Consider the following 26,791-nt stretch of genomic DNA (forward strand, 5'->3'; position numbering starts at 1 on the left):
CTGAGCCATACATACGCAGACGCTTAACCATCTGAGCCCCCCAGGCGCCCCCCGAAAGATACTTTTAGATGAAGAAACGGTGGTGGTGCTGTGGAACCGTAAAGGAAGCCCCTGTCCCCTTCAGCAAAGAGCTAGGGGTGGACACCTGGAAGGGCCTTATGACCCAAGGGACAGGTAGAAGTTTGACAACTTGATTTAGTAGTGAAGTGGTTCACCTAGAAATGCAGGTGCACAGGAGGGTCGTGGGAGGAGGTCACCAGGAGTCTGTGTGACAGGTTAAGGAATCTGGGCTAGATCCAGAGGACAGGAACCACTGAAGGTGTTTAAAGAGGACATTGGGAAGATCCATGAGGAAGGCATAAGGTAAGGAGACCAGAGATGTAGGCATAGGCCAATTGAGGCCCAAAATCAGATGGCCGGTCACTGTGAGCACTGCTGTTCAGGGCTGTCTGCCACGGGCAGCATCCTTTGGCATTGGCCTACCTGTGAGTTCCTTTGATTCTGAACCTTCCTTGAGAAGACCACATTCTGCCTGCAGTTCTGAAGAATGGGCTGGTTTTTTACACATTCCTGCTCACCCTGCCAAGCCTAGGTGCAAAAGTTGGGGCTCCTGTACCAGCACCCTATTCTCTCTGGAGCCTGGGTTGGCCTGGCACAAAGGATGGTATGTGAATGCCCAACAAACGGCAGAGACAAGTAAAGGGCCCTTCCCTCCAGGCCTCCACAAGCAGATGTGTTCACACTGGCTGTGACTGTCCCCTCGGAGCCTCTGCCCCTTCTGATCAGAGTCCAAACAGGTTGATACTTTTCTGGGCTGGCCACAGTCAAAGATCTTTGGAAGGAGTCCAGGGAGGCCGCCCCAACTCTTGAAGCTCCCAAGCCATGCATCTCTGAGGATAGCTTCACCCTAGGGGGTGCTCCTGCACCTGCCACCACTTTCCTGGAGGAGCCCTGGTGCCCCTCTAGCAGCTGGAGGAGAGCAGCTTACCCGTTGTCCTCTCCGCCTTTGCAGAACCCTCCCTCCAGCCTCTGGTTATTGAAAAAGTCCTGAATTAATGTCTCCTCTTCTGAAACAGTCTAGATGTTGGAAGTACCTGGGAAAGGTCCCTGCGTGGGTGCCTGTGGAAACAGAACCCAGCCCTCCCTAACTTACCTGGAGGCCCAGGGGCCAGGAAGCTGCTCCTGCCCATGGGAGGGGAAGGGGAACCGGGGTGCTGTGCACATTGCCCTGGGGCAGTTAATTTGGGACCACAGGGCAACCGGGCCAAGGATAAGCCTGTCTCCTGTTGCATCAGATGGTTCTCTGGGGACCTGAGCTGGGAGCCTCTGCCAGGTCTTTAAATAGCTGCCCCATTGATCTGGCCTCCCAGGCAGCCCGGGCAGCGCTGGGTCAGCCTCCTGGGGGTTGGGGTCAAGTACCAGGTAATCGCACCGATTTCCCTCTGACCTGATGCTCCCCACACGTGTCTCTTAGACCTGGGGGTGGGGAGGGAGGAGGCTTGGTCCCATCACTTCATCAGGCGCTGAATATAGTCCCCACTGCTTACCAGCGAGAAGTGTCTGGGTATCGTGGGGTGAGTGGTATTACCCTCAAAAGACTAGAGTTTACTTTCGGCAAATGGGATGATGACGGTATCCTCCTGCGGGATTGTTATGAGGATTAAATGTACATAAAGTGCTTAACAGGGGACCCAGACTCAATAGGTGGTTGTCTTTTCTTGCAGTTTCTTCCTGCTGCTGCTTCTTACAGGCTTATGTATATATATCTTGTATGCTTATATATATCTTACATGCTTATGTACATTTTCTGCCCCCCCCATCCCTATCGCCCCACCCTGGCCTTCTGACAAAGCCACCACCATTTTGTAAGGGACTATAGCTTCTCCCCGAACTGATGGGAAAGTGAGTTTTTTATTTTTTTATTTTATTTATTTATTTTTTTTTAAGATTTTATTTGTTTGACAGAGAGAGACACAGCGAGAGAGGGAACACAAGCAGGGGGAGTGGGAGAGGGAGAAGCAGGCTTCCCGCCGAGCAGGGAGCCCGACGCGGGGCTCGATCCCAGGACCCTGGGATCATGACCTGAGCCGAAGGCAGACGCTTAACGACTGAGCCACCCAGGCGCCCCGGAAAGTGAGTTTTTTAGATGGCCAGCACACAACCAACATTAGTCATCTTAGCTCAGCTGGGGAGGTGAAGTCAAGTGAGAGCGACAGCCTAGTAACTGTTGTAGTCTCCTCCCATCTTACGCATCCCAACCGCTAAAGAAGGTCACTTTCTCTTTAAATGCAAATTACCTCCTGCCAGCTCTACTTCCACCCGCTCAGCTCCCTAGGAGGAGAGCGCCGATCGCGGAGGGAACGGCCCCGAAGCCTCACTCCCGACGCCACACCTCCAGGTCAGTTGCCCCCTTCCAGGGTGTGGGGTGGGGCGTGCGGAACGTCTCGGGTCTGACGCTCCATTTTGGATCCTGGCTCCCCAGCCGAGCGATCCTTTTGGCACATGGCTTTAACGAGTGAGCATGGGAAATAGATCCCAGGTGGCCCCCAGCCATTCCCGGGGAGCAGGGGCTCCTGCTCCAGTTCTTCTATCAAGTCCTTAATTGGGCCAAGTGCTGCAACGCCAGACGGAGGACGTGCTCCGGTCTCCCCTCCACCACACCCCCTGGGGCCGGCCAGCCAGGTGCCAATTTCAATGCTGATGCCCCCAGGGGCGCCACCATCCCAGAGTCGGCAGCCTGGAGCGAGCAGCTTGGGAGAACCCCTGGAAAGAGCCCCCGGGCCCTCCTCCGGGAGGACCTCAGCTGACCCGAGGCTTAGGGGGTGGAGCTGGACCGGAGGCTGAGCAGTGCCAGCCACAGGCCATTGTTGGAGACCGAGACGGCCAGCTGCCCGACCACCCACCCAACCCTGGCCGCAGCAGCAGGGAGCCCGGTCCCAGAGAACATCTGGGAGTTGCCTGATGTTTGGGGTTGGGGGTGGGCGGAAGAGGAGGGATGCCAGTGTCCGAGTGGGTGGGGGATCCCACAGTGAGCGCCGTCACCCATCCTCTGGGGGTGACTGCCTGACACTGAGGTCTTCCCAGGCGCCCCCACCCACATCTTGGTCACCTCCCTTGCCGACAAAGTTTGTCAGCATCTGCCCGGACAGCTGATTAAATAACTACAAGAGGACCTGGTTAAAACACCCCTAACCCTCCGCTGGCCTCCTGCCGGCTCACAGCCTCGCTGCCTCCCCCTCCGTTTCCTCTGCCAGCTTCCCGACAGGAAACCCCAGCAGCAGTGGGACAACAGTGTCTGGTCCAGCCCTTCCAGGCAGCAGCCAGGTTTTCAGGCCAGGGGCTGGAGGGCAGGGGGGTGCCTGGGGTAGGCCCTGGAAGGTCCTTCAAACACACATCCAAGACCCCAGCGGGAGGGCGCCGGCATCTGGGCCTGCCCGTCCTGGACAGAGGAGGGGACCGAGGCCCTGGCAGTTATGACGGGGCAGTGGGAAGGTCCCAGGGCCCTTCCTGTGCAGCTCTCAGGGGTGGCTGGGTGAAGTGATGCCTTTGCCTCTCACTATCTCAGTGGGACCTGAGGCCCAGCCGGCATCCAATGGAGGACAAGAAGAAGAAAAGGAGTCCCAAGCCCTGCCTGACCCAGCCAGCCCAGGCCCCGGGAACACTACGAAGGGTCCCTGTGCCCACCAGCCACAGCGGCTCCTTGGCCCTGGGACTCCCTCATCTGCCGTCCCCCAAGCAGCGGGCCAAGTTCAAGAGGTGGGTACAGAAGGAAAGCAGGGCAAGGAGGGAGGGACCCCATGGGACCCCACCCCCACTCTGGGCTGAGCCCTGTGGGAAGGAAGGTAAAGACAGCCTTAGCCTAAGCCTTAGCCTTAGCAACTGTTGATGCCTTCCCTGGGGCTGAGAGAGAGCTCAGAAATGCCTCAGCCCCAGTCTGTGCCCTCAGGTGTAGGGGAAAGGCTAGAGGGGTGACTGGGATCTCACACCGTGCTGATGCACCTCAGAGCAGGGAGTGAGCGATGCTGCCAGAAGGAGAGGCTGTAGGGCACACTGGAGAGAGAGAGAGAATGTCTAAGCTGAGGGACTTGCCTGACATAAGTATGGAAGAAAAATATTGCCTGGGAGGTTCCCGGAACCTGGGTGGTTCCACAGCAACCACAGGTGGTTGGTGGCCCTCAAGTGTCATGGAGCAGGAGATGGTACGGGGAGACTCAGATGTACAATATGAATTTTTGCTTACTTTTTCTTAATAAGTGGGGATTTGTATCCTACCGTACAATGTCTCCATGTTTGTTTCCCACGAAACACAAGGTGTTCTTTCTCCCGTGACTGTGTCCCCTGTGGCTTTGCACACTACCTGCCTGAGAGATCTGTCTGGGGACCGCCACAGTGGGGTGTCGCTAAAGCTCAGGGCTGGAGACAGAACAGTAGGAAATGCAACAGGAAAGAAGGGGGGGCAGGCTGAGAAGGGTCCTTCAGTGTTATCCTGGGGACAATGGAAAATTCAAAACAGTTTTGAAATAGAAGAGGAGCAGAAAGACATTTTTGGGAGAGGTAAGATGGCTGTCGTGACAATAAGGAGTAACTGTCCCCAGTTGAGGACAAGCGATTCCCCCAGGGCCATGGGAGGAATGAGTGCAGGGCCCAGACAGGCCCGGTTCTGGCTGGGAGTGTCATCTGAAGAAAAAGCCTTCCTTTGACCTCTTCTCCCTACCCCTCCTCACCCACTCCCCTCCCTTCCCAGTCCTGGTGCCCCGGGCAGGGCTGCAAGAGCAAACATCCGTTTCTGTTCAGGAGTAGAGAGGAAGATGAATTAGTGCATAGGCAGAGGGCAGAAAAAACCTTCGGGTACCTGGCTGCCCCCACCCTGTGACCATGGCCATGCCCACCCCACCCAGGGTAGGCAAGGAGAAATGCCGTCCGGTGCTGGCCGGAAGCGGGGGCGGCTCGGCAGGCACTCCCCTGCAGCACTCCTTTCTGACCGAGGTGACAGACGTCTATGAGATGGAGGGGGGACTGCTGAACCTGCTCAATGATTTTCACTCGGGCCGGCTGCAGGCCTTTGGTGAGTTCCCACCAGGGGGGCTGCCTGAGGGGGTATGTGGGTGGGGCTGGAGGGCCTGGTCTCTGGGCCGTGGCTGGGGCCAGGGTCCCACGGTGCTCCCAGGGCTCAGACAGGTCCTGTCCAGGGAAGGAATGCTCCTTTGAGCAGTTGGAGCACGTGCGGGAGATGCAGGAGAAGCTGGCCCGGCTGCACTTCAGCCTGGACGTGTGTGGGGAGGAGGAGGAGGAGGAGGAAGAGGACGCGGTCACTGAGGGGCTGCCTGAGGAGCAGAAGAAGACGATGGCTGACCGAAACCTGGACCAGCTGCTTAGCAATGTGGGTCAGGGCTGGGTGCTTCTGTTCCCGGGGACACTGCGGGGTGGGGGCGGCACATGATCCTAAAGCTATTCCTGGCCCCTGGGTGAAAAGCTGGGGGTGCATGGAGCCCCAACCCTACCAGAAGATCGCTTGCAGGGCATCTGGGGTTTGGCCTGGTGCCTCTCCTGACAGAAACCTCCTTTTCTCTCTGTTGACAGCTGGAAGATCTTAGTAATTCTATGTATCCTTTCCAGGGGACCCTGCTGTGTGTATGTATGTCCACACCTCCCACAGACAAAATCAGTTCCCTTCTCCCCACTACCCTCTAGGAGTATTTACACTATAACCAATGTCTCCCCTTTCTGTCCTACTGAAGCAGAATTAGTCACAAACTGCCCCCCAGGCAGAATTGTCCCAAATATCAGGAGAAAGATAGTTATAGGGAATGTGATTTATCTACTTAATGAAGATCCTTGCAAGTGAGGTCCCTGGCTGGCTCAGTTGGTAGAGCTTGGGACTCTTGATCTCTAGGGTTGTGAATTCGATTCCCATGTTGGGTATAGAGATTACTTAAAAATAAAACCTTTTTGGGTGCCTGGGTGGCTCAGTCGTTAAGCATCTGCCTTCCGCTCAGGTCATGGTCCCAGGGTCCTGGGATCGAGCCCCGCATCGGGCTCCCTGCTCGGCGGGAAGCCTGCTTCTCCCTCTCCCACTCCCCCTGCTTGTGTTCCCTCTCTCACTGTGTCTCTGTCAAATAAATAAATAAAATCTTTAAGAAAATAAAAATAAAATAAAACCTTTTAAGTTACACTAGTGAAAAAAATAAAATCCTTTTTTTTCTTTTTCTTTTAAGAGAGGGAGAGGGGGTGGGCAGAGGGAGAGGGAGAGAATCCCCCTGCAGGGCTCGATCTCACAACCCCGAGATCATGACCTGAGCCAAAATCAAGAGTCGCACACTTCACCGACTGAGCCACCCAGGCGCCCCCCAAATAAAATCTTTAAAAGAAAGAAAATCTTTGCAAGTACTTTAGCTGACACCAATCCATGACAAAGCTTGTCTGATGTCTTCCTACTCTTTCAACATTGAATAATTATTTTCACTGATTTAGATTATCTCCCCATCTAGTCTCAGCCAGAAATAGTGCGGGTGCACGTACCTGCAAGATCTAGACCAGAAGAGAAGGGAGTAAGCTACCTAGCCAGAAGGGCGGGTGTGGACTGCAACTTGGACCACGGATCACCCGAGTCCTCCGACCCCGCCTCTTTGTGCAGTTGGGGAAACTAAGCCTGTGCAGGATGGACAGACAGGGCTGGAAAGACTGGGGTCCAAAGCATCGCAATCCTTGACTGGCACAGACAGAAGTTGCACCTGGCCGAGAACGCCGAGCCTGAGGAGCAGTCAGCCGTGTAGATGTCGGACCCAGGCCCAGACTGCCCCTCTCATGCCCTTCAAACTGTGACCTTTTATGGACTCGATCGGGTATTCCGCGGCTCCCCAGGTGCTATGGGGGAGGGGGGCACTGGATGGAATTAAACCAGAAAAAAAAGAAAGACACCGGCTCCGCCTGCTTCCTTCCCATCTTGCGCCTTCACTCGGGAAGGCCCCCAGCACCCGGTCTCCGCAGAGACACCCCTCTGCGACACACTGTGCTTTGGGCGGTCCCGCTCGGTGGGGCGGAGGCGGGGGGTCGGGGTCTGGAAGCGGGCATTGGGAACTGGCCGCCCGAGGCTGGCCGCGGCCGCGGGAGGAGCAGGGTTGCCTTGGAGACGGCAGGGCGGGGCCTTGCGCGCGGCGCAGACTAGTGACGCAACTGGCAGGCGCCCGGCCAGCCGCGGGTCTGTTGGCGCCCGGATGGAGCGGGAGCGGTTGGTTCGGAGGCTGTCGGTGCTGCAGGTGCGGAGTGGGCTGGGGGCGCACGATTCCCACCACGGCATCTCGGGTTGGGACCTTCGAACGAGATGAGGCTACCACGTTCAGTCACCTACCCTCGTGCCCGCCTCTGGAATTACCGTCCCACCCCCACCGCCCTGAAGAATGCTGGGGACCCGCGGACCCTCACCGGCCTTCCACTCCCACCGTACGCTCTTGCGGGATCCAGGAAGTGGTGGGAAGGGCCTTAAATTCAAGAGAGGGATCCAGTCCGGCATCCTCCCTTGAACCCCCGGAGACTGTCCTGACGTACAGCGTCACCTATCCTTTCCCGCGGCCAGAGCCCCTCTTAGACCCTGGGACAACCTCTGCAGGAAAACCCCCCAAATGCCTCCACTTGTGCAGTGATAAGCATTTTCTTTCCCCCTTATTCTCCACGCCAGGCCTGCGTCCGGGGCTTCTTGGTCCGACGCCACTTCCAGAGTCTGCGAGATGAGTATGAAGCTATTGTACGAGAAATCGAGGGTGACCTGGGCACGCTTCAGTGGACAGAGGGCTGGATTCCCAGGCCCCAGTTTCTCCCAGCGGTAGTATACACCCCAGTGGAAGAAGGGAGGGGTAGGAGGGACCTGGAGAGGGGATTCAAGGAAACCCTTCCCATTGACAAGCTTTTCTCAGGGGAAGAGACTGCACTCCTCACATGCCAGTCCTTAATCCTTACCACCTTGTATGCTAAATCTTGGCACCCAGATATTTGGAGAGTTTAGCTGTGAGGTTCTCATACTTCTGATTTCTCAGAAGGCAAAATCCCATCGGACCCGGAAACCCCAAGGGAGGGCACCAAATCCAGAGCAGGAACTGTGGAGCAGCTTCTCATGTAAAGAACCTGAGAGAGAAGCTGTCTTGGGGGAGGTGATGCTGAAGAAGTCAGGAGAGAGCTCCGCAAACTCAGGAAGTCTTCTCTGCGGAGGTGACAGCCCCTGGCTTCGGGATGAGCACAGCAGGAAAGCCAGGAATCCCAGCCAAGGGGAGACCAGAGGTACGTCAAGGATGGAAAACCCAGGTACCTCTGTGCCTCAATTCAGGGCAAGCCCCTGACCCGCTCTGGGCCTCAACTTTCCCATCTGAAAAGTAGAAAGGCTTGTGCTCCCTAAGCTGCATCCCTCTTTTTTTTCCCAGTGCCTCGTTAAGGGCAACTCGGGGGTGGGCAGGGGGAGGGTGCCAAGGCTTAAGGGTAGCCAGTAGCCAGTGTGTACCCCTAAAGCCTTCTCCCTTTTTTCTTCCCTCCTTCGCAGAAGCTGCGGGTCTAGGACTGCCCCGCAGCCAGACTGAGCTCCAGGCGCTCCAGTACCACCACAACCACTTGGCCATGGAACTGCTGTGGCTGCAACAGGCCATCAATAGCCGTAAGGAGGTAGGCATTCCCTTGGAGCCCTGCCTGCACATTTAGGGCCAAGGGTCGGGGTTAGGGAAAAGCCTCCTGCTCTGTGCTCAAGCAGTCCTGCCTGGTACAGTGTCTGTTCTCTTTCCCAACAGTACCTAATTCTCAAACAAACACTGACATCCCCAGAGGCCAGCCAGCCTAGAGACAAGCCCAGCGTGTGCCCAGACCGCAGGGCACAGACCTGTGAGAGGGCTGGGTCACAAACAAGCCCGCCACTGAAAAACCAGTCCTACCAAGACAGGACTGCTAGGGAGCCAGACCATGTGGATGACTGCTGGAGGCTCAAATCACCACCCCGCAAGTCCCCAGAAAGACTGGCTACTACAGACAAAACCACGGCTGGGGTCAAGTACAGGGACCCATGCTACAGGAGGGGTGGGCCACAGCTGCCCACACCATCAGATAACCAGGCCTTAGAGAACAGGCTCACCAAAGAGCCAGACCATGGGGAACAGACATTTGGACAGACCTGCCCGCAGCTAATGACTGTCCTGCGCGACCACACCCCCAAAGGCCTCAAACCTAGGGGCTACCGTTCTGAAAAGGCCAGGACCCAGGTGCCCACACTCTGTGAAGACCCAGATATTGAGGACAAGTCTCCCAGGAGGCCAGAACACAGAGACCCTGATTGCCAAAGAGCTAGTCCACGGAAGTTAGACCTCTCAGAGGACTGTGGCATCTGGGATGAGACCTCGGCAGAGCATGGTGGCCAGGGTCTCTGGAAGACTAAACCACCTAAGGGCCAGCTCCCTAGTGAGAAAAGCTCCAGGGATAGAACCTCCAATGAACCTAGCCATGAGGAAGGGAAAAACCAGAGGACCGTACCATGGCGATCAAGGCCGCCTGAGAAACTGTCTTTGACAGGGTCAGCCCACATGGGGGAGGACCACTGGAGGGACAGGCCATGGAAAACAGGACCACCAGGCTAGGCCCTGGGGAGCCAGGGGAAGACCAGGCTCCAAAGCGGGGTGCTATGAAAGGGTGATGAGGGAGGCAGGCCTCATCCTTGCTCCCTGGTGCCAGCTCTTCCTTCTGCCCTGGGCTGTTGGTGGCTAATGGGGCCAAGAGAAGCTGGAGCAAAGAGTGGGCACCAGTATGGGGAGGGGAGGGAGAAGGACATACTTTCATCCTCTGCCTGTGGTTTAATCCAAATTTGGGGATAGGGAGTTTCCTGGGATAAGTATACTGGGGAGCCTAATGGAGAATAAAAATTTTTCATGGATTCTGCACCTGGTTGCATTCATCTTCTGCCTCTGTCCAGGATAGACACTGGGCCCTCCTGTTCCTTTCCTGCTGGCATGGGGCACCTTCCCCAGGGCTGGCTGGGAGCCACAGTCCAGGAGCAGATGGGCCATCCTTGGGAGCAGTCCCCAAAGCTGATCGTCTTTTGAGCTCAGCCCTTAGGCTGCACGGTGGCAGGGAGCCTCTGCGGATTCTTCCCTCTCTCCAGTATTAGAACATCTGTGCTTCAGTGTGTTCCCCACCACTGCCTCTCTCACTGAGGCCCAGGGTCTTCCTTCCAGGATAGTGATCAGACCCGCCCAACTCTCACGAGGCCCCACCAAGGGTCAGCTGGATGAGACCCTGAAGGCCCTGCAGTCTCTCCCACCTTCCTTGGTGAGGGGGCAGGACTCCACCTCTGACCGGCCCTGCTCCCAGCCCGCCTTAGTTGCCTGGCAACGGCTCTGCGTCTCTCGCTGAGGACACACGATGGCCGGTGGTGGCAATCCAGCAGCCAAGAGGGTGGTGGTATACCGGAACGGGGACCCCTTCTCCCCAGGCCGCCAGCTGGTGGTGAGCAAACGCCGCTTCCCCACCCTGGAGACCTTCCTCCGTGAGGTGACCTCGACTGTGCAGGCCCCGGTGGCTGTGCGGGCCCTCTATACGCCTCGTGGTGGCCACCCTGTCACGGACCTGGCCGACTTGCGGAATGGAGGGCAGTATGTAGCTGCTGGCTTCGAAAGATTCCGCAAGCTGCAGTGAGTGGGCCGGGGCTGGTTAGAGCCGCGGGAGGGAGGGACCTGCAAGAGCGATAGTATTCGTGTTCAGTGCTTGCTGTGCGTGTGTGTTCTCTTCTGGGATACAGCAGCCCGACGCAGGGGCGGTCTTCTCCCCGCTCTTCAGATGCCTCAGAGTACACAGGTTACAAACAGCGAAGCCACAGCCCTAGGCCAAGTATGACACTGATGTTCATGCCCATCAGTCAGGACCAGGCTTCGAGGAGAACGTTCTCCTGCAGCTGGAGCCCCTTTTTCCAAAGGCTCTTCTTGATTGGATCCGCTGCCACCACCATCACCAAATGCTAAATCCGTCCATCGCTTCCTCCCTGCTGTGATTAGGCATCCTGTGCTCTCCACGGGCTGGGGTCATCCCCATTTGCAGGGTGGGGCCATGCCTTCCAAGATGGGAGAAGAATTTAAGTATCTGAGCTCCCAACTCAGATCTGACTTCTAGGTGCTACTCAGCTGTCCCCTGGGGTTGCTTATGGTAGCGTAAGGAGCAAGGGGTGGGAAGCCAGACAGACTTAGAATCTGGGCTGTCACTTACTTCCGTGTTACTGTAGGTCACGTAACTTTCTCTGTCACAGAAAATGAGATGAAAGCTTGTGAATGAGAAAATTTCTGAGATAGAGTATGACGCTTAATGAACTAGTTTCTCTTGACCTTTAACGGTTTGTGTCTGAGCCCCCAGTTCAGATGGTCAGCCTGACGCTGGGCCCTAGGGCAGGTTCAAGGGCCCGCGTCTGTTTCTGGACAGATGTCTTGAGACTATCCCGGTGGGGGTGGATCCCTGGTAAGCTGTAGCCCTAGACCGTCACTCTGGCAGCTACCAGGGTGTTGAGGTCTCAGGCTTCCCAAGATGACTTGTGACCCATCTGTCCTTTCAGCTATTTATCCCCCAGACGGAAGGATCCAGGTGGGAAGGGCAGCAGACTACCAGTGAGTCCTGGGGGAGGCTGGCCTCCAGCCCTGTCTTCTCACCCCTATTGGGATTGCCCCCAGTTTCATCTGGGAAATCAGGGGCTCTGGAAATAACAGGATCTGTCAGGTCCCTGGGGGCTACTCTCCACATCCACTCTGGAGCCAGCTGCTACCCTTCCTGGGGTACAGGGTTTCAAGACTATGCCTTGCTCCTCGCCCAGCCTTTATCACCAGGTTGTGGTCCCCAATGGAAAGAGGAGGCTGTAAAACATACGGGGGCAAGGTAGTGGTTGGAATGTGACTACGGGGAGGTAGAATGTTCCTTTGGTGAAAGGTGTGACCCATCCCATCCCTCCTTGCCCCCTCCTTCACTCACCCTACCCACCTTGGACTGACCCACCCCTAGCCAAAGTCCTCAACTCTCTCCTGATCTGAGGGCCTGCCTTGGGTTTCAGGGTCCTCCTGTGACTCACCACCCAGGTGACAGGACCCTTGGACCGCGACCACCTGCGGGTTCCCCCTGCTACATCCAGTGAGTGCCGATGTCGGGGAGCAGGAGCATAGATTTTGTTTCAGTGAGACCAAGAAAATGTGGGTGGGTTTGTTTCCAGAGCCCCTGGTCCCAACATGCCTGATGGGTAAAAACGGACCAATGCCCCGGTTTGTAGACCATCTTCCGGCCCCGTGCTGCCCTTCTTCCTCTCACGTGTGGGGCGTTCTGGGGACCCCTCTCCTTACCAGGCTGCTCTTTGTCCCAGTGTGTTCAGGAATGGGGACCTGGTAAGTCCGCCATTTAGCCTGAAGCTGTCCCAGGCTGCTGGCGAGGACTGGGAAACCGTGTTGAAGCTCCTGACTGAGAAGGCCAAACTGCAGGCTGGGGCTGTGTGCAAGTGAGTGGGGGCCCCGGGGAGGGAGCCTCCCTGCTGGTCCCGGCTGTCCTAGCGGACAACAAGGTGAAAGGAAAGCACGTCTCCCCAAATGGGACTCCCTTCTACGCCACAGGGAGAGGCCCCCGCAGCTGAGCCCCTGGAGCCAGGGCAGAGCCGAGGTGACTGGCCCGGGTGCTCGGAGGGTCAGTGGCCAGCGCGTACCCCGTCATAGTCTGCCGAGTATGAAGAGGCATCTTGTCCGCTGGCCTTTACCCACCTACCTCTCTCTCCCAGACTCTGCAGCCTGGAGGGGCTCCCACTGTCAGCAAGAGAGGCTCTGGTGAACGGCCATTATTATGTGGCGGTCGGAGAGGAGGAGTTCCAGGCCCTCCCTTATGTGGAGCTGCTGGTGCCCAGCCCCTCACCGCCCAGGGGCTGCTGGTACGGACGGGTCAGGTGGCGAGGTGGCAGGGTAGAGCAGAGGAAACCACCCTGATCCCATGCCTGCTCTGCCTACTTGCTATAAACTGTTTTCATTGCAGGCACCCCCCAGACCCAAAGTCTAAGCCCCACAAGCCGCAGGTAGGTGATGGGGGAGGCCATGGGAGGCAGGCAAGGAGGGGGGTGACTGGCTGGCCTCTCTTCCAGCTCAGGCTCTCTCCACATCGCACTGCATCCTCTTGTGGAACACAGGTTACCATTTCCCATTTCCCAGAGGAGGCACTCAGGTTCCCCGGAGTGAAGTCAGCTGCTCAGGGGGACACAGGTCTTGAGTGGCAAGGGCCAGACCAGAAGCTGGAGACAGCTCAGCCTGGCTCAACGATCACCTGCAGACTCTGCTGGCCGAGCGGGCCACTGGGGGAGAGAACTGGCCTCTCTGGCGTAGCGGGGTCCAGCTCCCCAGCTGATCCCAGGCCTGAGCCTTCCCAAGAGATGAGCCAGTGAGCACTGGGTGGGGGTCGGAGGACACGGCCTGGCTTCACTGGGCCTCTTGAGTGCCGGGCACCAGCGGCTCTGTCCCCAGATAAGGCAGCCTGATGGGAAGAGGGAGCCGGGAGGGAGGATGCAGGCTATGAAGACGGATGGCATCTCTCCCCAGCTCCCACAGGCACCAGGGGCATTCAAGCTTGGCCTGGCAGGAGAGAAGGCAAGAACAACCATCACCCCCAGTCCAAGCCCAGTATGTCCTCTACAGGCCCAGGGCCCCAGGGCACAGGCATCCCAGCCCTCTCCAAAGGAACCAAGCCCCACTGAGCCATCTGCTTTCTATGCCAGACCCCAGCAGGCCATTCAGCCAAGCAACAGGCTCCCCACGCTCTCAGTTCCCTCAGGTGAGGGGACCCTGGGCCCTTCTCACCCACCCTCTGACAGTGACACAGAATGGTCCCTGTTGTGGGAGAGGTCCATGGGGGCAGAAGGCCCGGGGACAGAGCTGGCCCTGACCTCAACACGGATCTTTCCCGCTGCCCCACGTGCACACGCAGTCCCTGGCTTCTTTGTGGGGAGCTGGCAATATGAAACGAGGCACAGGGAAACTTCAAGGGTGGGATCTGGAAGGGATGGGGGCCAATGGCCTGCCTCAGAGCTACCCTGCCAGCCTCCAAGGTAGTGGGGACTGTGGAGGGGAAGGGGCTGGGAGAGAAGGGCAAGGAAAAGGCTCAGGGCTCCTCAGCCCGGGCATCCACCGACACTGCCTCCTTCATCAGGAGTCAAGGGAGTGTATGAGGCTCTCCACCCGAGGAAGGAGACAGCAGGGGCCCAGGAAGTGGCAGATGATGAAGACACCTGCACGGAGGAACCCTTGGATCAGGTGGGTGGGGGCTGGATGCAGTATGTTGGTTCAGGAGCTCTGAGCTGGAATGGCAGCCTGGGGTCCCAGGAGAGCCCCCACCTTGGGACTGTGAGCAGATCTAACTCTCCAAGCCCAACCTCCTACCTTGTTAAATGAGAGGGCAGAGCCAAATTTGTAAAGTCTCTTCCTTTCCTGTGGTCAGAAACTTCAGCTGAGGGCTGGAGGCGACAAGGGACACTAATGCTCTGTTCTGTACGGCCTTCCGCCTCCTCCAGAGGGCAGCGCAGATGGTGGACGAGGCCCTGTGCCTGGAAAAGCAGCCTGGGGCTGGGGCAGTGGTCTCAGCCTCAACCCCGTCTCTGCCACCTTGAGAGCCGCTGTCCAGCCAGGACCTGGGGTGGCCACTCTGCAGCCACCTTTTATCCTCGTCTCCAGCAGCCTGTTCCAGGGGACCCAGCGCTGCCCCTGGGCTCACAGGATACCCTGTAGCCCCCTCAGCCCCGCCCCACTCTTCTGCTTCTAAACCCACAGCCCAGTCTTCCTTTCCTTCTGAGCCGGGCAGCCCTAGCCATGGAGACCATGTTCCTATAGGGTTCTCTGGTCAGAGACAGGAGGAGCCAACCGAGCTTAGGGGGAGGCTACAAACTTGGGAGCAGGTCTGCTGCAATAAAAGAATACTTAACTGTCCTCCATCTGTTCGGTGCAGATTTATTTGAGGCTACCCCTCGCCGGGCACCACACCACGTGGCAGAAGTGACGCAGTGCCGGGGCCCCAGGCTGTCTAAGAAGGGCAGGCAGTTAAAGATTTCCACCCACCTTCTAGGTGAGCCAGGCAAGGCTCCTAGACTGCTCATCTCCTCTACACCTGCCATTCCGACGTCCCTTCTTCCCCTCAGGTCCCTGCCTCAGCCAGCCAAGGCCTCTGGCAGCCCTGAGGCCTCCTGTTTGCATCTCGGGCACAGATGGCGGCTGGCCGTCTCCAGGTGGTCCGTGGACCCAGCTGCTGTGACAGTCTGGATCGGGCCATAGTGATGGTGGCTGGGCTAGGGGCCTGACATGACAGCACGAGGAGCGCTGCGGGGCAGAAAGGTTGCTGGGGAGGTATGAAGTCTCTCGTGCTAAATCCAAGCAGCTGAACAGATCACTCCCTGCGGTTCTCCCGTGAGAGCCACCACGAGGTAGCTATTCGCCCCCTAAGAGGTGAGGGCGCTGAGGCTCAGGGAGAAGTGCTAGGTCCATCTGCTCACTGGCTGTGCCTCACGGCTCAGGGGCTTCCTGGACACAGAAGGGCTGGAGGGTGGTGTGGGCCCACTCAAAGGGCAGACAGCTGCCCCTGGGTCTTGCTCACGGAGCTCGTGACGCAGAGTGCAATCCCCACCACGGTGAGCACCATGCCTGTGAATGCTCCTGGGAGAACGGGCAGAAATTGAGGGGCTGAGCCCAGCCAAGCTAGGAGCTGGTGCAGGGCTGAGGGACCAGTGCAAATGGGGTCTGTCCCCAGAATGCCCAGGGGAAGGAAACTGATGGCCATAAGGAAGCAGGAGAGCTGCTGAGGAAAGGGGAGGGATGGGGAAAGATCCTCTCCTCCCCACCCGTGGAGCCAGCTCTGGGAAAGGACTAACCGGGGTGGCAAGGCCCAAGGAGTGGCTTCCCACACTTGCAGTGGCCTGACTTACCTTTTCCACCAATATCTTCTCCGAGGACCTTCCCGACAATCAGTGTGAAGACGATGGCCAGAGAGTTACTGATGGGCACAGCTAGGGTCAGATCTGAGTGATCAGAATGAAAAAAAAAATCTCTGAGATGCCAAAAAAATGCCTTTCTAGGCACAAAACACATTTTATCAAGACAGCCTGTTAAAAAAAGGGGGGTGCACCTGGGTGGCTCAGTCGGTTAGGTTTCTGTCTTCGGCTCAGGTCATGATCCCAGCATCCTGGGATCGAGTCCCACATCGGGCTCCGTGCTCAGCAGGGAGCCTGCTTCTCCCTCTCCTTCCACCTGCCTGCCTGCCTGTCTGCCTACTTGTGCTCTCTCTATCAAATAAATAAATAAAATCTTAAAAAAAAAAAAAGTATCTCATTTTCCCGATGAAATCACAGCAAAGCTCAGGATTCAAACCAGGTTTCCCGACTCTAAATTCAGTGCTCCCTCCCCTCCAGCACGAAGACCCGAACTATAAGGTGGTCTGGGACCACGCTGGTTTGCGGATAAGGATGAGGTCTTTGCACTTGAAGAGCTCCTGCGATCGCAAGGATATCAGGACAGATAGGCCCCAAGCCTAAAGGAGGCAGTAGGATGAATGTAACAGCACAGCCACCAATTATTAAGTGCCAACTGTGTACTCATCTCCTTTGATCTTCACAACAGCACTGAGAGAAGAGCATCATCACTTTGTGTAAAGGAAACAAAAGCTCAAAGAAGACACATACATTGAGGCAAACCGACGACTTAAACCAAGGCCTGCTGGACTCCAAAGCCTGTGCCCCGATTGAACTAAACGGAGATGGACAAATAAAAGAGCCGGTGAAGCCCATCTGATTCTGTTTCAGCTCAGGCTTGGGCCTTATGGAGGTAAGAGAAGAAAATGTCAAATGTCAGAAGCAGGGGCGCCTGGGTGGCTCAGTTGGTTAAGCGACTGCCTTCGGCTCAGGTTATGATCCCGGGGTCCTGGGATCGAGTCCCGCATCGGGCTCCTTGCCCAATGCCTGCTGTCCCCCTGCTTATGCACGCACACACTCTCTCCCTGACAAATAAATAAAATCTTCAAAAAAAACTAAGACAGGTTTTTAAAAGATTTTTATTTATTTATTTAACAGACAGAGAGCCAAAGAGCACAAGTTGGGGGGCGGGGGGGAATGGCAGAGGGAGAGGGAGAAGCAGGCTCCCCGCTGAGCCCGATGTGGGACTCGATCCCAGGCCCCTCGGATCGTGACCTGAGCTGAAGGCAGACGCTTAACTGACTGAGCCACCCAGGCGCCCCTCAATTTTATTTTTAAGTAAATGCTATGCTCGAACTTATGCTCCTGAGATCAATGCTCCACTGAATGAGCCAGCTAGGCGCCCCTAAACATAACTTTTATATGCACTAGGAAACCAAAAAATTCATCTGATCTGCTCTGCAACATTTGTTGTATTGCGGTAGTCCGGAACCAAACCTGCAATATTTCTGTAGTACAGCTGTAAAGTATCTTTTTTTTAAAAAAACTTCATTTATTTATTTGACAGAGAGAGACACAGCGAGAGAGGGAACACAAGCAGGGGGAGTGGGAGAGGGAGAAGCAGGCTTCCCGCGGAGCAGAGAGCCCGATCCCCAGACCCTGGGATCATGACCTGAGCCACCCAGGCGCCCCTGCTAGTACAGTATCTGATGCAGCAGAGGACAGTCAACAATCAGGGGGAGGAAGGAAATATATACTTACTGAGCACCTACAGTGTGCACCAGCTACTCTGCTAGATGCTTCCCTTACACTGAATTTAATCCTCTCAATGCTACAAAAACCATCGTATAAAACCAACACTCAAATAAGAGACTTGCTCAAGGTCAGGCAGGTAGCACACCGTGGAAGCAGGAGAGTCAAGGCCAGCCGCTGGCACAGCAAAATGAACCTCCCCTCTGACTCCACTGCTGCACAAGACCACCAGGCTTCAAACCAACCCAAGTGCCTGGCAGCATACTCATAATCAGCCCACTGTGCCCCAGCTGCTTAGAGAAGAGGGTGCAAAGAGGGAACCAGAGATAGTGGGCTCTCCCTCACTCATGGCAACAGGGTGTTTCAGGGCCCCTCCCCAAGTGACTCTTCCAGGTGGCCTCCAGCACTGAACATAGCAGTTCTAAGTCAGAGACCCACCTGTTGATGCCAGGGTGAGGTAGTAGAGAAGGGAGCCACACTGGTTGAGGAAAAAGGGCATCAAGTACTGGAAACAGAAGAAATCTGCAGTCAACGTGATGCTTGACTGAGAAGCACTGCCTTCTTTGAGCTTCTAGATAATGCCCTTCCTTGAAGGAAGCTACAAGGAAGCTTCCTTACAGCTATAAGGGTCCAAAGAGTGATTAGCCCACTGAAAAGGACCCTTCCAGAGCAGGCAGCAAGTTACTGACTGAACTCCATGCCTCTGCCTTTAATACTTCTCCCTCAGCCCTGCTAGTTCCCATTCTCCCCATCTTCCCCATCCCGCAAGTCCCTGAATGCCAATGTCACTCCCTCCAAGAAGCATTCCTAGAGGCTCCTAGCTCCAGCCTCCCTCCTGTGAACTCAGGAAGCACTTAATCAGTACCTCTCTCGTGGCCCTTAGTCCTGAGAGGTGGTTGTGTCTATGTCTTGTCTTTCCCACTAGCCTAGACTGGCAGCACTGGGGTCAGAGGTAGTTCTCCATATCCTTCCTTATCCTCCCGCCCCAGGGTCAATCTGAGCCCCAAGTCCTCCCATGGAAGGTCTGTTGGAGGGATCACCAATAAAATACTAGTAATAGCACCCATAGCTTGAACACTAATTCCGTACTGGACCCAGTGTTAAGTGCTCTATGTGCCTCACCTCACTGAATCCTCACAACTGCCCAATAAGATGGTTACCATTAACATTCCCATTTTACAGACGATGAAACTGAGGCTCAAGGAGGACAAGTGACTCGTCCAAGAGCTTCTAGCGAGTAAGCTGGTGGGGAGCAGATTCTGACCCAGCCTTGTTTGATTCCAGAGACCAAATTTTTAGCAGCTATGCGCGAGAAAGGGGCCATTCACAGACACACCTCAGTATCCAAGAAGAGGGTCTTCATCTCCTGCAGCAACTGCCGGGCCCAGGTCCGCTCATGAACCTGCTGCAGGCGGGAGGAGGCCCGCTTCAGCAGCGGCTGTGTGCCACCCCACAAGGCGGCCACCAGCACCAGAGCCAGCACCTGTCCTGGATGGAGATGTGAGGTCACTCACCCCCCAAAAACCGCTGCCCGCCGGCCCGGCCCTCCTCGTACCTCCCTTCCCCGCCAGCCACCCCCACATCCCTCCCTCGCTCTCCGACGCGCCGGGTGCGATTGGCGGGTAGGACAGGCCCCGGGAGGCCGGGGAGATGGGTCCGAGAGCCCGGAGTTTGGGGTTCGGGCAGGGGTGAAGGTCAGGTAGTGGAGGTGGGGCGGGAAATGAACTCCGGGCAAGGTTTGGGAAGCCCCTAGAGGGGCGGGGCCGCCCACCCACCCAGAGACGCCGCCATGGCAACGCCGCTCCCTCCACTTCCGGGAACGAAGGGGCGGAGACCCACAATCCGGAAGTGGCCCCAAAGCCTCTTCCGGTCCTACTCACGTTGCTTCTTTCCTCGCGTCAGTGCCGGGATGGTGAGTTCTCCTGAGTTGGGGTGTTAGCGTGGGGGTCTGGGACTGGGGCAGGGGCCGATCCTGGGCGCTGACACACCTGTCCTGTCCCCACAGAAGCCGATCCTGCTGCAGGGCCATGAGCGATCCATTACGCAGATTAAGTACAACCGTGAGGGAGACCTCCTCTTCACGGTGGCCAAGGACCCTGTGAGCGTCGGCAGAGGGCGGGCCGGCGGGATCTTGGGGCGGTGGGGAGGCGTCGGGAGGGGGCGAGTTCATTCTGCCACGGCAAGGGGTGGACAAGCCGTTTTTGCCGTGAGAAGGGAACCAAAGAGCTGCCCATTAGGAGAGGAGGGAGAGACCACCCCTGGAGTAGGTGGGCGAGAGCATTATACTGGGAAAGAACACTGGTGTTGGTGGGAGGAGTAGCCGGGAGCAAAAGAGCAAGAGACCATTATGGAAGGGAGATGGGGACAAGAGTGACTATTCTTCCAGGGTAGGGGAACGGACCACCTCTAGAAGCGGAAAGCTGATCCTTGGACAGTGAGGGACAACAGAGGACTACTTTACTGGGGGAGGTGTCCCTGGTCTCATTTCAGTAGGTCCTTCTGGGCCCCATCCTGCTTTTCACTGAGTGCAAACAGACCCTCATGTACTGCCTTTTGGGACACCTCCGTATGGAAGACGTTAACTCTCGTGGCTAAAAGTGGGAGTTCGGAAGCCAGCCGACCCGATTTGAATCCTGAGCCCTGCATCCGAGTAACAGTGTGACTTTGAGCGTGTCATTTAACCTTTCTAAACTTGGTTTCCCTTATTATAAATTATGGGTACTAATAGTACCTCCTTCATGGGGTTGTCTTCAGGGTTAAATGAGATCATTCAAGTAAGGAGCTTACACAGTAAGTACCTTGTGCATATTAGTAGAGAAATGTTAGTCACTTATATTTTAAATCCCTTAGACATCATTTTATTGAAGCCTCATAGATACCCTTTGAAGAAGGCATTATTGTTGTGTCCATTTTACAGACAAGAAAATAAACTCAGAGAAGAGAAACACTGTAGTGGAGGGTTTCGGGAAGGACTGGGACAATGGCATGTAGATGTTTTTGCAAGCCCCCTGACTCCCCTGCCACTTACCTGCAGGAAGGAGGAAAATCCAGGAGTTGGTCTTTTTACCAGCAACCTGCTGTTTCCCAAGAGATGAGCAAGAGAGGGCAAAATCTGGCCTGGCTAGAGGCTGCTGAGGGTTCCTGGGGAACCTCTTAAGTAGGAGGCCATTGCCTGGGATGCTTACCATCTGTCACACTGTCATTGACTCCTCCAGATTGTCAATGTGTGGTACTCTGTGAACGGTGAGAGGCTGGGCACTTACATGGGCCATACTGGAGCTGTGTGGTGTGTAGACGCTGACTGTATCCTTGTCTTTGCTCTGAGTCTGTGCTGCCAGGGTCTGCGAGCAACGGAGAGGCTGCCGACTTGGAGTTGGGAGTTTGGGATGCTGTTGTGGGTCTAGGGAATGATAACCTACTTCCTAATACCCGGTCCCTTCACTGGTTGAGGGAACATTCAAGACAAGTTCTGGTTCTAGATGAGGAGGTTAGAATGCTCTGAGGTAAGAGAGGAAGAAAGGCTGTCTGGGGCTGAATGGGGAGGTAATTCAGTTGGTTTTCCAGGAGGACGAGGGCTCAGATGAACTCAGTCATGTTTCTTAACACCCTCTTCAGGGGACACCAAACATGTCCTCACCGGCTCAGCTGATAATAGTTGTCGTCTCTGGGACTGTGAAACAGGTAAGCTTGGATCGTTTACTTTTTCACCAGACAGTGAGGACCTACAGCGTACCTGTTTAGGTGAACAGGTTTTGGGGAAACAGAGATAAATCCAGAGATGGCTCCTGTTCTAAGGAACGAGAAAGAGACAAGGAGAAGAAGACAGACAAGAAAAGAGGCAGCGCAGTAGGCTATGAGGCACCTTAGAGAAAGCACAGAGCACTGTGGAAGGCCAGAGTGGGGGCAGCTGACTGCCTGGAGTGGGGATGGGAGCAACCCGGCAAGGTTTCCCAAGGTAAATGTCACACGAGCTGGGGCTTAAAGGATGAGGAAGAGGTCATCACTTTAGCACATTCTGGAATGAAAGCATGGCAAGTATCCTCTCCAAGTCATCTGATCTGATGGGAGCTCCTGCTTCTTGGGGGATGAAATAGTCAGGAGAGAAGAGGCGGCAGGCTAGGGTCAGAATAGACCTCGAATGCCAGACTCAGGAGCTTGTCTTCCTTCTGTAGGAGTTGGCATGCCGTGGAGGTCCTTGAGCAGGGAAGAGTATGTTTCATTTTGGCGAGCTCAGGTAGCAGCGGGGAGTATTGGAAGAACAGGCCGCACGGGAGCCTATTAAGCTGCTCCATCTAGTAAATATTTACTGGGCACCCAATTCTGTGCCAGGTCGATGCTGGGTTCTGGGGACATGCAGAGAAGTTCGAGCAGATCCTTGTTTTGGAGGAAGGCATTCTGAGGAGAAGTGCTACGCACTGTGAGCAGTGCGTAGCAGCAGGATGTCTGAGGACAGATGGTGGGGAGGCGGCGGTGGCGGGGGCTGTGGTCACTAGAGCAGGGGACACAGCGGACAGGAGGATAGGCAGATGTGGCGTGTCCTCCCCTTGATGGCATAGGGCAAAGGGTAGCCCAGACTCTGCCTGTCCCCAGGGAAGCAGCTGGCCCTCCTCAAGACCAATTCAGCTGTCCGGACGTGTGGCTTTGACTTTGGGGGCAACATCATCATGTTCTCCACCGACAAGCAGATGGGCTACCAGTGCTTTGTGAGCTTCTTTGACCTGCGGGATCCAAGCCAGATCGGTGAGCCAGCGCTGCAGGGTTGGGACTGGGGCTGGGGTGAAGGGCGCGGCTCCAGAGCCCACGGCCTGACACCCCCCCCCCCCCCCCAACAGACAACAATGAGCCCTACATGAAGATCCCTTGCAACGACTCCAAGATCACCAGTGCTGTTTGGGGACCCCTGGGGGAGTGCATCATCGCAGGCCACGAAGGCGGAGAGCTCAACCAGTATAGTGCCAAGGTGAAGGGGAGGGTGGGGCCCACGCCCAGCAGAATGATTCCCTTCAAGAGGCAGGATAGCGCAGCAGTGAAGAGCAAGGGCTGGGTTCGGACACAGATTTCACCACTTTTTAGTTACGTGAACCCAGGCAAGTAACTTCACTGAGTCTGTTTATCTGTAAAATGTTGCAAGGATCAAATGACATCAGGCGTTTGAAAAACTTGTCACAGAGTACTCTGGATACGTTCATAGTGATCACAAGGAAGCCCTTTCCTGCCGCCACTGAGTGCCAGGCCTCGTGCTGGGCTCTGAGGACAAAGACCTGCATCAGACGTGGGCCCTGCCGCCAGGGAGCCAGACTGGCAGACAGCCAACCCAGGAGTTGGTTTGTGAGTTGTGCCGCCGTAGAGGTCTCAGCCAAGTAGAGAAAGTGCCCTCTGTCACAGAGAAGGTGGCCCGTACATTAACCCATGAAGAATAAGTGGAGTTTCAAGCAAGAAGAGAAGGCCGTTCCACAGGCGGAAAAAACAGTGCACACAAAAGCACAGAGTTAAGGGAATGGGGGGATTGTTCAGAAGAGTCTAGGGTTGTTGGGACACAGTGTTGGGGGAAGTGAGTAGCGACTAGATTTTTTTTTGAGTGTCAGGAGGTAAGTAACTCTGTTTTTCTTTTGGGCAGTAGGGACTCTTTAAATGGTGATTGGTGATCAGATTTTTCTCTTTAGAAAGCTTTTGCAGGCTTAGTTCAGAGAATGGACCTGAATGAGGAAATAGCTCTGGGGATGTGGAGCCCCTGACAGAGTCAAGAGCTATTTAGGGGTGACTGATGAGATGGGGGGTAAGGAAAGGGTCAAGCCGGCCTGTCTTGGATTCTCATTTGGGTGCCCGGGTCCCTGGGCAGTGCTGGCGTGTACTACCATAAGGGCTAGTCAGTCACTCAGCAAACACTGACTGTAGTCCACTAGGCCCCAGACCCACCTGCAGGAAAGGAACGGGAACCAAGGTCAAAGGCATACATGATGCTTGGTGCGAGCACCTAGTGGAGCTGTTCTGTGCCTTCAGATAGGCCTGACTGCAAAGCTGGGGCTTACTCCCCGAAATGCAGGAGCCAGATAGGTCCCTACCATGTGTCCACATTGATGGAGGAGACAAAAATACATCCTTCTCACAGAGTAGGTAAAAATCATTCAGGAAAGGGGCGCCTGGCTGGCTCAGTCAATAGAGCAGGAGACTCTTGATCTCAGGGTCGTGAGTACAAGCCCCGCAATGGGCATAGAACTTACTTAAAAACAACAACAAAAATAATTCAGGAAAGGAAAAGAAAGTTCTCTGAGGGTCTACTGTGTGTGAGGCACAGTGCTCACAAGGCCTTTTAATCATCTAATCAGTGTCTGCAGAACATAGGCCAGGTTCCTGTCACAACAAAGTCAAATGAGACACAGTCCCAGTGTCCCTACTGTGACCCTGGGTGGTGGGCTTTTAGTCATTTTGTTTTTTAGAGAGAGAAATTGAGGCAGTAAGAGGTACTTCTGAGGGCAGACCCTCAAACTCTGCTTTTTGTACCATACTGGCTATAGCAGGTTGCTGCGTGGGAGGGGAAGTCAGGAGATGCAATGGCTCTTTGAGAAGATCTAGAAAAAGCTGGACATGCAGCAGTCCCAGTGGACTGTCACCCCGACCCTGGCTGGGCAGGGGGTGAGCGCAGGCTCTCTGCATCTTACAGGTTGCAGGACCTCCAGCGAGTCACATCACCCCTCTGAACCTTACTTTCTGCCTTTGAAAATGTCCTTTAAAAGACCCACTTCATGGGGTTGTTGTGAGGATGAACGAAGTCAGGTGTTGAGCGCGTGGCACAGTGCTCGGCAAATTGTGACTTCACAATCCAGGGACAAGAAGGAGGAAGTGGAAACGGCTCTACCCTTGTGATGTGCTGATTAGTTACTAGGTCCATAGATTTGTCACCAGAAGCCCGTGTTTTCCTAGCCCGACTAGCAGTGTTGAAGTGTGTACATGTGGACCAGGTTGGGATGGGGGCTTGGGCTCGGGAGTGGGGGTGAATGTTGGTTCAGGGGATACTTGGGCCCACCCGCCCCAGACCGCCCCCCCCCCCCCCCCCCGGACAGGGAGCAGTATAGAACCCCAGCAGAGCAGTGGGGCTGGTGGAGTTCGGGCTGCCCGGACCCTCACTCTTTTGCTTTCCCCAGTCTGGAGAGGTCCTAGTGAATGTTAAGGAGCACTCCAGGCAGATCAATGACATCCAGTTATCCAGGGACATGACCATGTTTGTCACCGCCTCCAAGGACAACACAGCCAAGGTGAGCCTGGGTGAGGAGTCTGGAAGGGCTCCTCCCACCCCTTGCAAAGCTTTCCCCTTGCCCAACTTTCCCTCAGGAAGACTCCTGTTACAGATTTTCTTCCCCTGTCTTCTCTCTCTAGCTCTTTGACTCCACAACTCTTGAACACCAGAAGACTTTCCGGACAGAACGTCCAGTCAACTCAGCTGCCCTCTCTCCCAACTACGACCATGTAAGGGAACCCCACCTGGGCTTCCTGCTGACGCCTTAGAATGCTTGCAGGACCTAGGCGTTCATCTAGCAATTGAGATATGAACTCTGTAGGAAATAGTGTCAGGTAGAGAGGAGATTACCAGAGCAATGAGAAGGCTGAATGATTGGGAAGCCCCAGAGGGCAGGGCAGGAGGTGACTGAAAAGATCTGTTTGGGCCTGCCCTTAGCATCTTCTCAGTCTGATGTACTGAGTACTCATGTACTGGGTACTGATATACTCAGTCTGATGTACTAATATAAAAGCTTATGGGCTGGGGGTAAAAAACGGAAAATGGACTTGCCTGCCTTTCCGGCCTGTCTAGAATTTCTTTCTTCCCTTCAGGTGGTGCTGGGCGGTGGTCAGGAAGCCATGGATGTAACCACCACCTCCACCAGGATTGGCAAGTTTGAAGCCAGGTAAAGAGAGTGGGGACAGGGGCACCTGGGTGGCTCAGTTGGTTAAGCGTCTGCCTTCTGTCTTCGGCTCAGATCATGATCCCGGGGTCCGGGGATCCAGCCCCGTGCGGGGCTCCCTGCTCAGCAGGGAGCCTGCTTCTCCCTCTCCCTCTGCCCGCCACTCCCCCTGCTTGTGCTCTCTCTCTCTCTCTCTCTCTCTCTGTCAAATAAATAGATAAAATCTTAAAAAGGGGGGGCTCTTCCAAATTAAAACCCCACAGAGTGTCTTTTGCGATAAGACACAAACCACATACCTGAGGAGACTTCCTTATTTCGTTGCCTGCTAGGAGGTACAGCCAGATTTGTGGCCTTCCTGTGACAAGTGTGTAGTGTAGCAGTTAACGGGCATGACCATGGGCTCCCTCTGAGGCCCTGGACCCATCCTTGTATTTCTCTGTGCCTGGTTTCCTCCACTGTATATTGGGGACAGCGATGATACACTTCCCTTATAAAATCGTGCAGATTAAATGCATGAGTTACTATGTAGTAACGAAATGTTAGCCAGGATTGCAGGCAGACACTTGGGTCCAGTCTTACCGTTCTCTTATTTTGTTCACATTCATTCTCCCTCATCCCCGTTTCCCCACTTTCTGCTTTGCATTTGGGGAGCGGTACGTCCAGCATGTCTTGGAAGGAGATGGAGAGTGACCTGTCTCTTCCTGCCACTCTCCTCCAGATTCTTTCACTTGGCCTTTGAAGAGGAGTTTGGAAGAGTCAAGGGTCACTTCGGACCCATCAACAGTGTTGCCTTCCATCCCGATGGCAAGAGGTAGGGCTCCATGTAGGGAACTGAGCTCAGCCCCACTCTGGCCTCTGGCCCTTTCCCGTGCCCTGCCCCCCCCCCCCCCGCCCCTGGGCCTGCCTTGCCCCAGAGGGGACACCTGACTGGTCCCTGGCTCGCTCTCTCTGCAGCTACAGCAGCGGCGGTGAAGATGGTTATGTCCGCATCCACTACTTTGACCCACAGTACTTTGAATTTGAGTTTGAGGCTTAAGAAGCTTGGATCTCCATCAGGACCAGGGGAAGTTTCTGGGCCAGGGCTCACAGAAAGTTTTGGACTCTGAGTAATAAATTCATTTGGAAATAAGTGGTTTCTGGTCAGAAATTTTGTGGGGACTGTGTCATCCTTTTCCCTTCTCAGTGACACCCCAGCGAGCTGATACCAGTCATGGAGACCTTTATT

At 55.5% G+C, this 26,791-nt stretch overlaps 5 protein-coding genes across 9 annotated transcripts; 4 read left to right on the forward strand and 1 right to left on the reverse strand.

Moving 5' to 3' along the window:
* The first annotated feature begins 2,264 nt into the window (after positions 1-2,264).
* On the forward strand, positions 2,265-6,902 carry CCDC28B (coiled-coil domain containing 28B). 4 transcript variants are annotated; one of them, XM_044913943.1, is made up of 7 exons: positions 2,271-2,398; positions 3,255-3,324; positions 3,566-3,756; positions 4,899-5,065; positions 5,190-5,380; positions 5,581-5,635; positions 6,635-6,902. In XM_044913943.1, the coding sequence occupies exons 3-7, from the start codon at positions 3,593-3,595 to the stop codon at positions 6,820-6,822; spliced, it is 765 nt and encodes a 254-aa protein (XP_044769878.1). In that variant the 5' UTR covers positions 2,271-2,398; positions 3,255-3,324; positions 3,566-3,592; the 3' UTR covers positions 6,823-6,902. The 4 variants fall into 4 exon arrangements, with proteins under 4 accessions (XP_021539321.2, XP_021539322.1, XP_044769878.1 ...); XM_044913944.1 differs by having other exon boundaries at positions 5,581-5,603; positions 6,719-6,902; XM_021683646.2 differs by lacking the exon at positions 3,255-3,324 and having other exon boundaries at positions 2,265-2,398.
* A 297-nt stretch (positions 6,903-7,199) lies between these two features.
* Positions 7,200-10,050, forward strand: IQCC (IQ motif containing C). Of its 2 annotated transcripts, none has more exons than XM_044913945.1 (5): positions 7,200-7,256; positions 7,676-7,819; positions 8,031-8,295; positions 8,528-8,646; positions 8,769-10,050. In XM_044913945.1, the coding sequence occupies exons 1-5, from the start codon at positions 7,215-7,217 to the stop codon at positions 9,603-9,605; spliced, it is 1,407 nt and encodes a 468-aa protein (XP_044769880.1). In that variant the 5' UTR covers positions 7,200-7,214; the 3' UTR covers positions 9,606-10,050. The 2 variants fall into 2 exon arrangements, with proteins under 2 accessions (XP_044769880.1, XP_021539323.1); XM_021683648.2 differs by having other exon boundaries at positions 8,031-8,271.
* Positions 10,051-10,386: 336 nt separating this feature from the next.
* On the forward strand, positions 10,387-14,629 carry DCDC2B (doublecortin domain containing 2B). The gene is made up of 9 exons (XM_021684417.2): positions 10,387-10,655; positions 11,564-11,615; positions 12,053-12,129; positions 12,356-12,487; positions 12,761-12,907; positions 13,009-13,048; positions 13,662-13,797; positions 14,173-14,276; positions 14,534-14,629. Exons 1-9 carry the CDS (start codon positions 10,387-10,389, stop codon positions 14,627-14,629), a joined length of 1,053 nt encoding a protein of 350 aa, XP_021540092.1.
* A 327-nt stretch (positions 14,630-14,956) lies between these two features.
* On the reverse strand, positions 14,957-19,478 carry TMEM234 (transmembrane protein 234). The gene is made up of 5 exons (XM_021683649.1): positions 19,444-19,478; positions 19,005-19,156; positions 18,107-18,173; positions 15,935-16,027; positions 14,957-15,665 (listed from the first exon to the last, which is right to left on the reverse strand). Exons 1-5 carry the CDS (start codon positions 19,457-19,459, stop codon positions 15,571-15,573), a joined length of 423 nt encoding a protein of 140 aa, XP_021539324.1. The 5' UTR covers positions 19,460-19,478; the 3' UTR covers positions 14,957-15,570.
* A 53-nt stretch (positions 19,479-19,531) lies between these two features.
* On the forward strand, positions 19,532-26,692 carry EIF3I (eukaryotic translation initiation factor 3 subunit I). The gene is made up of 11 exons (XM_021683650.2): positions 19,532-19,580; positions 19,674-19,766; positions 20,884-20,971; positions 21,284-21,349; positions 22,259-22,408; positions 22,501-22,628; positions 24,811-24,921; positions 25,043-25,132; positions 25,496-25,569; positions 26,285-26,377; positions 26,521-26,692. The coding sequence occupies exons 1-11, from the start codon at positions 19,578-19,580 to the stop codon at positions 26,600-26,602; spliced, it is 978 nt and encodes a 325-aa protein (XP_021539325.1). The 5' UTR covers positions 19,532-19,577; the 3' UTR covers positions 26,603-26,692.
* The last annotated feature ends 99 nt before the right edge of the window (positions 26,693-26,791 follow it).

Source organism: Neomonachus schauinslandi, chromosome 4, assembly GCF_002201575.2.
Source record: "Neomonachus schauinslandi chromosome 4, ASM220157v2, whole genome shotgun sequence".
Lineage (NCBI taxonomy): Eukaryota > Metazoa > Chordata > Mammalia > Carnivora > Phocidae > Neomonachus > Neomonachus schauinslandi.